Source organism: Carettochelys insculpta, chromosome 2 (genome assembly GCF_033958435.1).
Source record: "Carettochelys insculpta isolate YL-2023 chromosome 2, ASM3395843v1, whole genome shotgun sequence".
Classification (NCBI taxonomy): domain Eukaryota; kingdom Metazoa; phylum Chordata; order Testudines; family Carettochelyidae; genus Carettochelys; species Carettochelys insculpta.
This window is the reverse complement of record NC_134138.1, coordinates 134078742-134092628: the sequence shown is the minus strand read 5'-3', so window position 1 is coordinate 134092628 and position 13887 is coordinate 134078742. Positions and strand designations below refer to the sequence as shown.

At 39.8% G+C, this 13887-nt stretch overlaps 1 protein-coding gene across 1 annotated transcript in view; it reads left to right on the top strand.

Annotated features, from left to right (window-relative positions):
• C2H5orf22 (chromosome 2 C5orf22 homolog) overlaps positions 1–13887 on the top strand; it is a 32714-nt gene that overhangs the window by 9573 nt on the left and 9254 nt on the right. The window contains exons 2-6 of the mRNA XM_074987800.1: positions 803–948; positions 3152–3301; positions 7093–7534; positions 10032–10094; positions 11989–12110. Of these exons, the coding sequence (XP_074843901.1) occupies positions 803–948; positions 3152–3301; positions 7093–7534; positions 10032–10094; positions 11989–12110 (923 nt within the window). The remainder of the gene's footprint in view (positions 1–802; positions 949–3151; positions 3302–7092; positions 7535–10031; positions 10095–11988; positions 12111–13887) is intronic.

Below are 13887 nucleotides of genomic sequence, written 5' to 3'. Positions count from 1 at the left end.
TTCATTTATTACAGATGAAAATATTTGTCATCAGTTTGTGTGTGTACAGTGCAATCAATGTTTACCAACATTTACAGATTTAGTCCACCCATGCCTAAATACCTGGCAGGAGGAACTTCAGCACATGGAATCCAAGAAATGGGGGAGGACGGAAGGAGGCGTCTGTTTCATACAAAAGATGGGGAGCATTTTTAGGGAGATGAGTTTGAATGAAAGAAATGGGAGTGAGATTAAAGTATTAGGGTAAGTCTATACCAGGAAAGTCCATTTCAGATACACAATTCTAGCTATAGCATTTGCATAGCTAGAATTGATGTATCAGAATCGACTTATTTCCCAGTGAAGACCTAGCCTCTATACTGTCTTGTCAACCTCCCTTACTCCACTCAATAGCATGGAGTACAGAGGTCAACTGCAGAGCCCAGAGAGATTTATTTTGCTACATCTTCACCAAAAGATCAACCCTGAACTCTGGTTGATCTTCCGCTTAGCATAGAAAAGCCTTCAGGGAAAGCATTGCTACAAATAAGGCTGGCCTGAAAGAATAAAAGGGAAGTGTAGGCTGTGTAAATTTTCATGCAACCTACTTCATATGTAGCCCTGGGCTTATGGCAAGTTGCCAGTTTGAACCCATGGTGCCAGCAAAATTATGCCTCATTGCTGCATTGTCTTCTGCTTAAGGATCAATTTTGAGGCCTGAGAATACCATGAATGGTATTTTGCCAGTATTTTTGGTATTAACAGCATTGCCTTTTTTAACCAATAGGTAACAGTTAACACATTTTGTTCATATTGTTTTTAGGTTCTGCCTTTTATCTATCGTGCCATTGGTTCAAAGCATCTCCCTGCCAGTAACATCAGCTTTGTTCATTTTGATTCTCATCCGGACCTCCTTATTCCTGTGAATATGCCAGCAGACACTGTCTTTGATAAAGAAGCTCTGTTTAGGTAATGCCCTATATTCCTCCTCAGTAAACCCGAAGGGCCAACATTTGCCACTCTAATTTACATTGCAAATCAGTAGAACTGTCCTCAGAGTAAATGTGAGCAAGATGTGCAGAAGTTATCCCTGAAGGTATTTTCAGTTTGTTCACTCATGCTCTGAACTGACTTGTTTGTATTCAAATGATGTTTTGTGGTTTAGGAATGTAGTCAAATATTGATGCATTTATAAGATCATGAGCTTTCATGGGTAAAACCCAGTTCAGGTTTTACCCATGCAAGCTCATGACGTATACATTTGTTAGTCTCTAAGGGCTTGGCCACACTACTGCCTTCCTTCGAAGGAAGGATGGTAATTAGGTTGTTGGGAGTTTGCTAATGAAGTGCTGCCGTGCATAGGCAGCACTTCATTAAGCAAATTCCCCCTGTGGCAACTCCGAAGTTTTAAACTTTTAAAATTTTTAAATTTAAAGTTTTAAAATTTTGAGGAGTAAGGGGATTTCGAAGTTGCCCCGGCACTTTGAAGTATCGGCAGGTGAGCTGCAGCTTGATGTGTGCCAGTACTTCGAAGTTGAAATCTTTGAAGTTGCCGTTGGGGGGGGAATGTGCTTAATGAAGTACTGTCTATGCACCACAGCACTTCATTAGTAAACTCCCAACACCCTAATTACCATCCTCCCTTCAAAGGAAGGTGGTAGTGCAGACAAGCCCAAAGATGCCCAGGATTCCTCATTGTTTTTAACGTTAACATGGCTATCCCTCTGAGACTCAAATTGTGATGTTACCCTTCATACATTGAGGCCACGTCTACACTAGCCCCCTTCTTTTGGAACGGGCACAGTAATGAGGGATTTCAGCAGATGCTAATGAGGTGCTGCCATGAACATGCAGCACCTCATTAACATAATGGTGGCCATGCGCGATTCGAAAGTGCCGCTTTCGAAACACATGCCACCGTGTAAATAGGGGGCCTTTCAAAAGGACCCCTGATTTTGAAAGCCTCTTCTTCCCAAATCCAAATGGGAAGAAGGGGATTTCGAAATCAGGGGTTCCTTTCGAAAGGCCCCCAGCTACAGGGGCGGCATGTGTTTTGAAAGCGACGCTTCCGAATCACACGCAGCTGCTGTTATGCTAATGAGGCACTGCATATTCATAACAACACCTTGTTAGCATCTGCTGAAATCCCTCATTACCATGCCCCTTCTGAAAGGAGGGGTCTAGCGCAGACACAGCCTGAATCAAAGTGTTCTTCTGCCTTTGTTGCATTTTTAACGATTCAGCAATGTATCACCTGTTTAACAGCGAGACTGTGGTGTTTCCCTGAATAGCATTCTAATGTGTCGATGCTTAGACTGATCATTTCAAAAAATCACGTTAAAAAAATAACTTCCCTTTTCAGTTCTGTAAAATCTACCAGCCTTTTTCCTAAGTAAGGCTGCAACACTGTTTTATAGTCAGGATTCAAACCCTGACTATGTTAAATCGAAGGGCTTGTTGCCAGTGAGTTACAAGGAGCTAAGATTTCACCACAGTTGCTTAGGTATATGAAAGACCAATGCAGTTGTGGACATGTGTACACACTGTGCCATCTTTGGGCTTCATTCTTTTAATAGAAAAGCTTGAGACTTTCAATATGCTGGTGAGTTATAAGAACAGAATGATGTCACAATGATGGTATTATCACATATCTATCCTGTGACACAAATGTTAATTTTGGGGGGGTTAGTCAGTTGATTTTTACATTCAAGAAAACATTTCAGTACTTTTCAGGATAGGTTAAATAGATGTCAACAGACTTTTATTTCTAGTTTTGATTTGTGATTTCACTCTTCCAATGGTTGACTCATTATAATTGAATGTTTCATTTAGCAGAAAGACTTTTGATAACATTACTGCACTATAATAATGTTACTGAACCAAAATCCTAACTTTGCAATATTGTTATAGAAATTTTAAATAATGTATGACTTCTAGATCTTATAATCTAAGATTTTCCTGATAGTCTAAAATCCTGATATTCACAAGCTAACAAAGTTTTTGTTTTGTAACATAAGACACATGCATACAGAATATTGACTTTAGCTGGAAATTATATATTTCTGAGTAATTTCAGTATATGAGAGTCATCTTGTTTGTATTGCTGACATTTACGCTTCACGGACAGGGAAAATTAATAATGATTTCATGTTTCATCTGCATTCAATTACAGTGAGCTAAGTATTGAAAACTGGATTATGCCTGTTGTTTATGCTGGTCATTTTTCTCAAGTGATATGGCTTCATCCAATCTGGGCTCAGCAAATCAAAGAAGGAAAACATGATTTTTTAGTTGGTAAAGATACATCTACCACCACAATCAGGTAATTAGGTGCTATTTTTTCTAGTAAGATGCTTATCAGTCAAACTTTTCCCCAGCCACTGTATCTCTCATACTTTTTCTTGGATTCTTAGATAAAACTCGTGATAAATCCATGTTTCTAAATGCAAGTATACTTGTATGTAGGACTTCTTTAGGGTCCAACATAAGAAAAGTTTTATGAATCGTTCCATTGACAGATTGGGCCTTTCATTTCATTTTTACAGATACCAATTTGTAGAGAATTATACTACACTTGTAACATTTCAGTAAGTCAAAGCTCAGACCAAGTATTCTGTTCATAAAGGTTGAAACCATATGAAGCAGTCTTTTAGGATTTTTTTGTTTAACTACAACATTCTTGATGCATAGTTTCTGACAATGAGGTGAAGTATGATCATTTTAACTATAAGTCAGCTAAGGTTTTATGTGTTGGATAATTACACTTTCTTCACAACTCAATTAAATTTCTTAAGTAATAATTTATTCTTTTACGTAGAGAGAATAAACGGACATATATCAGACATCAGGAACGGCAACATACACAAACATTTGGGAGAACACTTCAATCTCCCTGGACACTCAGTAACAGATTTAAAAGTAGCAGTCCTACAACAAAAAAAAACTTCAAAAATAAAATGGAGAGAGAAATCTCTGAGCTGCAATTGATTTGCAGTAGGACCCGGTAGGACCCCACTCTTGAAATACCCCTCTGAATATTCCCCTCCCCCACCCACTCATGCATCTGATGAAGCAGGTCTTTATCCACGAATGCTCATGCTCCACAAAATCTGTAAGTCTATAAGGTGCCACAGGACTTCTTGTTGTTCTCGAGGATACAGACTAACATGGCTACCTCTCTGATACCTCACTGCATATTGTGTCTTCAGATGATGCTGGCCTTGCCAACCTCTCCAGATGAAAGAGCAGTCAATCCTCATATCAGTTTAGTTTTCGGCATCTCAACTGACACTCCAGTTAGCACTAACTATGATAGAGTGTCTCTCATTGGACACCTGAGAAATGGATTGAGACCATCACACCAATTTTATGTCAGGCACCAGACTGTCTCCATGGTTCCAGACGCTACTGACTATTGTTGAACTTGACTGGACTAGCAGTACAAGGGTCCTATAACAATCCCCTAAGCCATCCAGTCTCTCTCTACCCTTCCACGTTCTCAAGCTTTTAAATTCTGTAATTTAGCATTGGTGCCATTATAAAGAATGGTATTTATGAGTCCAGGACAGGACAAAGACAATAAGAGTTCTCCTCTCTAATGGAGCAGTCTTGCATTTTTATTAATCTGCTAGTTGGCCAGAGGGGCTCTTTCTACTAGAGGGAAAAAGAGGAAGCTGTGATCACAATGAACAGAAATGATTTATTTCTGTGCAGTGCTACTCTGTCACCCTCACTCTCCTATTTGTGAGTCCGTTGATGGCTGATCAGCCTGATTCTGGAGCCACAGAAAGGAGAGGTGTTTGGTAGCTGTTGGAAGAGCGCGGGGCAGTTTTTGCCACTGTGTTCTTCTTATGTGTGACATCAGTATGTCCTTATATCACTTCCTCTGGGCCCCAACACTCCTCTGTCCTTCCTTCAACTTAGAAAACAGAATCTGTTTTGGGAGGCACTGATCAGACATCCCAACCACATGACCAGTCCAACAAGGTTGTTGATGAATGATGATGGCCTCAATGCTGGCCATGTTTGACTCTTCCAGGACTCTAGTGTTCATTCGCTTCTCCTCCCAAAAGATATTTAGGATTCTCTTCAAGCAGCATTGATGATGTTGTTCAAGTGCCTTCAAATGACGCTGTATGTTATCCGGGTTTCACATGCATACAGTAGTGTTAGAATAATCACTGCATGGTATAGAAGTACTATAACTTTTATACTACATTGGGGGGCATTTCTTGTGCATATACTATATCAGTATGCATTTAATTAACTGATTATGGACCTATACATACATTAATTCAGTTTTTTTAAATTTTTCCTTATGTTAGAAAGTCATGAATAATGCATTTCTTATTTACTAGGTGACGGCACGTACTCTTTTATGTAAGATAGACATTGGGATTCGGTTCAAAATGTACAAAAAGCATTTAAATGTGTTAGTCAACTAAGAGTACTTCAAATGTGCTAGGATTTTTTTTACCCACCCCTTATGTAAGTTATGAAGATGTTATTTTGCTGTTAAAGTTAGCCCTCAAAGTTTCAGTCATAAAAGAAAGTTTTGCTCACCTTGGTTGGATTTCATTTGACAGTTGAGGGTTATTTTGGGTGTCTAAAATGCCCAACCTGCTTAGACTTTTTTAAAAACCTCACTAGGTACGTGAATAGGTTTTTAGGTGCCTGATTATCTCCAACATCCTTATCTTTGAATTTGTTCAAAAGAATAACTATTCTCTCTGCACCTGCTAGCTAAATACAAATTACATTATGCAGAATTTTGTCTAATTAAAACTGGAAGCATAGGCTGAACTTCTCTAGTCAGACACCCATCCATGGTCCAACATGATTTTAGTTAGCTGGATGTCTATATGTCCCGGGCCAAGGTTCCCATGGTCTCATAAAATTTGTTTACAGCCACCAGTCCTGATGCTCAGGGTTCAGTGCTGATATTTAGCTGTGATCTACCTCTAAATGTCTTCTAAGAGCCTGGTAAGCAGTAGAAGTGGTGGTAATGCTGCTCGACAATATTCACCTCCCACGGTCCATCAAAACTGTCATTTGGCACCAATCAGGTTCTGCGGGTGCCAGACTGAAGAGGTTCAACCTGTACTTACATTTGAAAAACTTGAATTTCAGCATTTGCTTCACTGTAAATTCTGAAAATAATATGTGACATATTTATAAAGCTTTAGTTTACCTCAAAAGAGAATAAATCTCTTCCCCATCCTTGTCTTTCCTGTCCATTCCTTCCACCCCCCCGCCACCGATTCTCCATAAAACTAAAAAAGCAGTACTCTTGAGGAGAGCTTACTGATGCAGTATTTTCTTTAAAGAAATTATTTTACTAGATTAGAGTTAATTTAAATCTTACAAGAGGTATTTTCAAATTTAATTTTAAATATGAATTATTTGTAAAAATAATTGTATTTAAAAACATTTTTTCAAACTATTTTCCATACCCTCCTTTTATGGGATAGCAAAATGGATGAGGAGTCATGAGACCTGGCATTTACTTCTGTCTCTGCCACTGATCTATGTGATCTTGGGCTTTCTTTTCGTTGGGTTAACATCCCTGTTTTTGAAATGAGGAAGTATACATTGACTCCTACTTTAATATCTGTGGATGAAAAATGGTATAGAAAAACTAGATGCTTTTTTTAATTGATAATTAAATTTTATGTGTAGGTTGTTTGAGCACTTCAGAGTGAATATCAGGCATGAGTTAAAATATAATCAAAAACAAGCAGTGCAAGCCCAATAAATGACAGAATATCAAAATGTAGAACATGTGCTTCACTGTCATCATACTGGCAGGATCTCAGGGGATATTTTTTCTTTAAATTATATTCTGATGTCAGAATTAACCTTTAAGAACAGAGAAGTAAGAATTATTCTGTTATCCATTAGAATATTTATTTGATGATAATATAAAATGTTTGCACATTACTTCTTAAAAATTAATCTTACGTGTTTATATGTTAGATTGCCTACAGCCGATCACACACTGTCCCGCTCTACTTCCTCAGGGTCACTTCATTATAAATATTGTTATGTGTTAACATGAAGTAGTTTTTCATCTCATTAAATCATACATTAAGGATGGCCAATTCTGTATTTCAGGGTTACAAGTACAGATCATTACTTCCTAAGTGATGGTCTTTATGTCCCTGCTGATCAGCTAGAGAACCAGAAGCCTTTACATCTGAATGTCATTCTGGTAAATCCTACTGAAGCATCCAGCAGTCAGGAAGAAAATGGTGAAACGTTTTCTGCCAAGAGACTAAAGTTAAACACAGAAAATGCTGCTACTGTCTCTTCGTCAAAGGCTGAGGTTCCCAAGGGTGACCCCTCCAATTCAAAAGATGAAGGAGGAAAAGAGAAAACATTTGCACAAGACAAACTGGAATCCTTGGCTTCATGCACTCCTGAAAACAGTGCATGTCAATTGATGGAGATTGTTGAAGATGTTCTTGAAGTATTACAAAAGGGAGATGCCTATGTTTTAGATATTGACTTAGATTTTTTTTCAGTTAAGAATCCATTCAAAGAAATGTACACCCAGGTAAATGTAATATAGACCCCTATTATCCTTCTGACATATGTGAACCCCAGAGAGAATGTGACTGCAATCATACCACTTTGTGCAGGGATCGTTTCATATTGCTTTAAAATATACCCAAACTAACCTTAGCTAAACTAAGCAGACATAGTGAATATTTGGATAGGAATAATGTGAAGAAAACCCAAGCGCAGCAGCAATTGATGTGGGGATTCAGCAGGTGAAACCTTTCCTTTTGAATAACTGCTCAACAAAAGCCCCCATCTGGTGCTGTAGGTGAAGGGCAGAACTGTGCCTGAAATGTAAAACTCAGGCCAAAATTAGGATTCCAGATTTACACTGATGTTTTGTGAAATACAGGTGATCTGATTTTCAGTAATGAGTCGGCAGATCCCATTGTCTTTTTTTTCCAGCAGAGTTAAGGAAGTGTTCATCTCATTATACAAGGCACTGATAAGACATCATCAGGAATACTGCATGTAATTCTGATCATATGTATTCAAGAAAGATTAACTCCAACAGGTACTGACAGAGGCTGCTAAGATTATGAGAGGAATGGAAGTCCTAACTTCATGGCTGCCGAGGGGGCTAGGGAGAGGCAGTTGTCTTGGAGCTAGGGGATTTAAAAGGGTCTGGGGCTCTGGGCCACTATCACAGCAGCAGCCAGAGACATGGGGCTTTTAATTCACCATTGGAACCCTGGGCAACATTGCAGGAGGCTAGTTCCTGCACTGCCCCTTCCAGGGGGCTCGGAGCCAATAGTGCGCCTCCCCCGCATATTGCTCAGGGCCCAGCAAAGTCTGTTGTCAGCCCTGTATTACATGGGGATACTTGAAGACCTGGACTTGTTTAATCAAGCAAAATGAAGAGTGAGAGGGGAAGGTATTTTCTTTCTATAAGTATGTGAGGAAGGTAAATTCTAGGGGGTTAAAGAGCTGTTTAAGATGAAGAACAATGTTGGCACAGGAACAAATGGGTATAAACTGGTCATGAATAAATTCAGATTGGAAATCAGACTCTTTCTAACCCCCAGAGAAATCAAGCTTTGGCCCTGCCTTCTGTAGTAGTGGGAGAAGAAGCGTAATTAGTTTTCAGAAGGATCTTAATAAATGTAGGAACTGGATTATATGACAGGGTTGTCTGTAGGGGATTGGACTCTGATGCAGGTGGCCTCATCCATTTCTATGTTTTAAATAGGATTTTTATGTGCTCATTTGTAAAAATCAAACCACTTTTGAGGTACCTCAAGGTGAATGTTGCCAGCTAGGCACCCAAGTTTGAAAATGTTGATACCCCTTCCATTTTAGCATTCATGTGAGGTAAATCACTGTGGCAGTCTTCAGAGACAAAGCTGTTCAACTTCAGAATGAAAACAGAGAGGGAGTCTGGTGTTCTGATAATATATTCTAAAAATAAAATCCCACCCGCACAAAAGTATCAAGTATCTTTTGAATACAGTAATAGTGCCCTAAATTAAAACAGAATTGTGTGTTTTTCTTTCTGTTGCTCTTTGCTGTTATAGTCTCCCTCCCTCCTAGTCCTCAAGGCGAGGAGATCTCTGTGCCCACACAAAGTCCTTTCCGTGATCCAGTAACATCTGTGGTTGTAGGCAGCTTTTTCATTAGTCTCTCTGTAGTTATGATTGCTAACGCAGCCACAGAACTGTATCCACACTTGAGATATGAAGTCTCATGTCATCAGGATAGACTTTTTTTTTTTTTTTTGAAGTGTGTGGATGGGGGTGGTTGATCAATTGCGAGGAGCAAAACTTTCTTGTAGATCCTTTACAGAGCATTTGGCCATAAAATTTATAGATCACTGTGTGCTTGAAATCAAGAGTCCAGTTGTCCCCTGCATGGGAATATCTCCTCACAGGAAAGAAGAAACTCCCCAGTTCTCAGCTTTCATCCTTCACTAATTATCCTGTCTAGGGGACAGACTTGCCAAAACTACATCCACAGCTTTCTCCAGTAGCTGAGGAGGGACACACATTATCCACACAAAGTTGTCAGGCCCGGTTTCCTATAGAACCATATTGTCTTGTCAACCTTCCACCTATAGCCCCAAATCATACCTCTTGTTTACAGCAGTTCACTGGGGCCACAAATTCAGCAAAGCCAATTTAATTTAAGAACGTGAGTAATCTGAATCCTATTCGCCAAATCACTTAAGGCTTGATTTTTAACTAAATATGCTAAAGTCAAGTTTAACATTTTGCATGTGTGTTTGTGCTTTGTTGATCTGGGTCACTATGTTTTTATAAGGAGCTGAAGTCATGGAGAGTGGCCTTCTCAAGCCACAGAGCCGTTTTGCCATGAGCACATATAAAGCAGCTTCTGTGGTGTTGAAGGGATGAGGGTATCCTATTAAAATCAGTCATAAAGTTGGTTTTCTTTGGAGGTACAGGAATCAGAAAGTTTTGCTTCACTGTATTTACATTTCAGTGTATTTCTTTTTAAGCCATTAAAATATTTTTTTTTCTTTTTTCTTTTCCTGAAAGGAGGAATACAAGATTTTGCAAGAGTTATACAGTTTTAAGAAGCCGGATAGAAGTCCAACAGAGGTACAGTATTACTTTATAGGGTAGGTGATGAATGTGAAAATGCTATTTATTTATACTGTTAAGACCCTGAGCTGTGACAAGAAGCAGAGACACACAAGGGAAAGCTGTGAAAGATGCTTAATAAACAGGCTGCCAATTACGCCATATATCATGCTGGATGCTACTCTGCAGTGCTGCAGGAAAGCTTTTCTAACAACCATTTCTAGGCAGTTCTGTTAACTATACAAAGATTTAGTGTGAGTGTAAAATTTCATGTGTGTAAACAAAATGCTAATATACAAAAGTGATACAAAAATAAATTATCTATGGTATTTTTGTTTCTATTTCATACTTTTTCTCCATAATTTATTTCTTATTTTTAGTAAGGATGTGACAAATATCTGATCTGCGTTCATTTTTTTATCAATTTATTTATGTGCAGAAGTGAATATATGCATAATATGTTCTACATCTGTTCCTGATTCACAGAATACATTGGCTTGTTCAAGCTGCCAACTTAGAGACTATGTTTCGGTTCACCTGAGACTCATGTTCTCAGCTCTGTCTGCAGCTGCTAATAATAAAAAAGGTGATGGCTGTTACACCAGCCGCTTTCCCAAGGGTGAGATGATCCCTGTCTGGTCATGAGCTTTCGTGGGGCAGACCCACTACTTTAGATCTGCCCCACGAAAGTTCATCACGTCATAGATTATTTTGTTAGTCTTTAAAGTGCTATGACTTTTTGTTTGTTTTGTTAGAATACAGACTAATGTGGCTACCTCTCTGTTACCACCCTGCGTGAGGGGGCTCTTGCAGCCTAAAACCAGACTCTTGAGTAGATACAAAATATATAGTGGTGCTAATGATTTTGTAAATCCTAATGTGTAACCTATTCCCAATTTAATGTCTCATAAGCATCAGGGCAGACGTGAAAAGTAGGGACTTTACGATGAAGGGCAGGTGCTCCAGCCATAGGAGGCATTAAGGAAGAAGTTATGGAGAAGTTTGCATAAGAAGCTGACAGTTGCGAGGGGCAGGGAGGAGAAGGCAGGTTTGCAATGCTGATCAGACTCCGGTCAGTGTTACACAGGACTTTAAACTTAGTGGCTACATCTACACTGGCACAAAACTTTGAAATGGCCATGCAAATGGCCAAATCAAAGATTACTAATAAGGCGCTGAAATGCATATTCAGCACCTCATTAGAATGCCGCCAGCCACGGCTCTTTGCAGTTACTGCTTTTCGCTCCCGTGCGATTCATCCAAACAGGTCCTTTTTGAAATGACCCCACCAACTTCAAAATCCCCTTATTTCTATGAGCTGACATTTGCGGGGTCCTTTCACAAAGGGCCCTGTGTAGATGAGCTGTGCACAATCAAAGCGTGGCACTTTCGAAGTGCCACACCTGGCAGCATGCTAATGAGGTGCTGAATATTCATTTCAGCGTCTTATTAATATTCTCTGATTTAGCCATTAGCATGGCCCTTTCAAAATTTTGGCCAAGTGTAGACATGGCCTTAGTGATTTTTCCTGTCTCCACTTGTGATGTGAAACAATGTATTCATCTTGCATTCATCACCATGGCATTTGGGAGCTTTACAGACAAATTCAGCAGTTAATCCAACATACTTCTAGTTCTTCGTAGATCTCTTTTTCAAAATACAGATGCAAACATTTTGTTGTTAGTGGCAGAGATGGGTTTTGTTCTGCATTATTCTGAAGGTGACTGTGGTTACTCATTCTGATCTTTTGGAAGCTGTTCCAGGAACCACCTGCCCCAAAATTCCTGTTCCCCTACTCCTATCAGAATAATTACTTCAGAATTTGACCCATGGAGTGAAATGTAGCCTTCATCTAAAGAAATGAAGTCTTATGCTCATGTTGTTCCTAACACATCTACGTGTCCATTCAAAGGAGGACTTGCTGAATTGTGTAGAAAATCGTATTCATCAGCTAGAAGATCTTGAAGCAGCTTTTGCGGATTTATGTGACAGTGATGATGAAGAGACTCTAAAAAGATGGGCCTCGTATCCTGGGTAAGAAAACTCTCTTCCCTTTGGCCAGCTAGTAAGTAGCTTTTGGAATACAGATAGGGATCACGCATCTCAAAGAACCCTCAGTTACAGGCAGTTAACTTCATCTCCTGTGCAGCTGAGTTCCAAGGTAAAAGAAGAAGTCCTGTTTGTGTTCTTGTAGGTTAACTTATTTAAATAAAATGGACAGTTATAATCATTGAGATAGATCAGGACCAAGCTTCTGTAATCTTTTCTGTTCATGTGGAATACATTTTTTATGTGCACTGAGGGATGTGCGAATGTGCACTGCCAGTAGAAACACAAAAACTGGCTGTGGGCATTCTGCTCATCATCTGGGTGACATTTGAAGTGGAGATGTAAAATCCCAGTTAACCAGTTAAAGGGAGAGTGGAAGTGGCTGGGAAGGCTGGAGCTTCTCTGCCTTTGCTCCTGTCACAGGTGGGGGTGGGGGGCACTCCAGCATGGCCAGAGCAGCCCCTGTCTGTGGCAGGAGTCAGGTCGGAGTGGCCTCCCAAGAGCCCCCTCCCATGCTGGGCTGCCACAGAGGAGGGCTGCTCAGACCATGCTGGAACGCTCTCCCCGGCTCCTCCTTCAGCTGCTCCAGCCTCTACTGCTAATCAGTTAACCTGTAACATCCCTAATTTGAAACTCCCCGGGGTGGCTTATGTTACCTTATGTGCTGAGATCCCTGAGCCTGTTTTCCTTGCCAACTTGGGCCCCAGTACTCTGTCTTGTTGAGTCAGACACACTAGCCTGCAGCATCACAGACACAGGTCTGTCCCCAAGGCTGCAGGCTGAAACTGAAAAAATACACAGTGAGATACCTGTCTCCTGCACTCAGCTGAACCCTAGCTAAATCCATCGTATGCAGTGTAGAGATCTGTACAGTACAGATTCATGAAATTCACTCTCTCAAATGCACAAACTCCTTCTCTCTCCCTTTCATCCCCCACTAACAATTATTTGTACTGGGTTTATTAATAAACAAAAGTGATTTATTAAGTAGAAAAAAGTAGGATTTAAGGGGTCATAAGAGATAGCACATAGAACAAAGTATGTTACTAAAAACAGAACATGCAAGCTAAGATCAGAAACTAGTCATATGCAATATCTCACCCTCAAACTTACTCTAACAAACTTCGTTCACAGATAGGAAATAACTTCCAGACAGAGCCCAGTCCTTCCCCCAGCTCAGTCTTAGATGTTTCCAGCAGTCATCTTGGGTGCTGTAATCAGGGGGATTTGACAACCAAGATTACGTCACTCGCCACTCTTCAGTAGGTTTTGTATAAGACTGGAACCCTTTGTGTTCAGTCTAAATTTTCCCTGTGCTCTTCATAGAAAAAAAGCAGTATTCCTACATAGGCTTCAGCATTAAGTAACATGTCTTGGTAGGTGTTACCATAGTCCCTCCTCTCTGGCTTACAGAAGAAAACAAGTCTCTTTACTGATGGTTGTCTTGAGTATTGGGCCATTAACTTCCTTAAGTGTTACCAATGGCCTTCATTTAGCATGACTACATTAGTAACTCAGGTTCATACTTCATATTTCTAACTTCAAGTACAGGAATGGTAAGTGCATGCAAACAGAATAATTTATATTAAGTAGATTACAACCTTTCCAAGGATGTCTAACAGGTTGCATAAAGCATAGTCCAGGTATGTCATTTATATTCATAAGCATATACCAGTAAAGAATAGCAAATTCCCCATCACAATCATCTGCATAACAAAGGCTGTTGAATTTCACCTAGGATTTCTTGCAGCAAGCCCCTGTG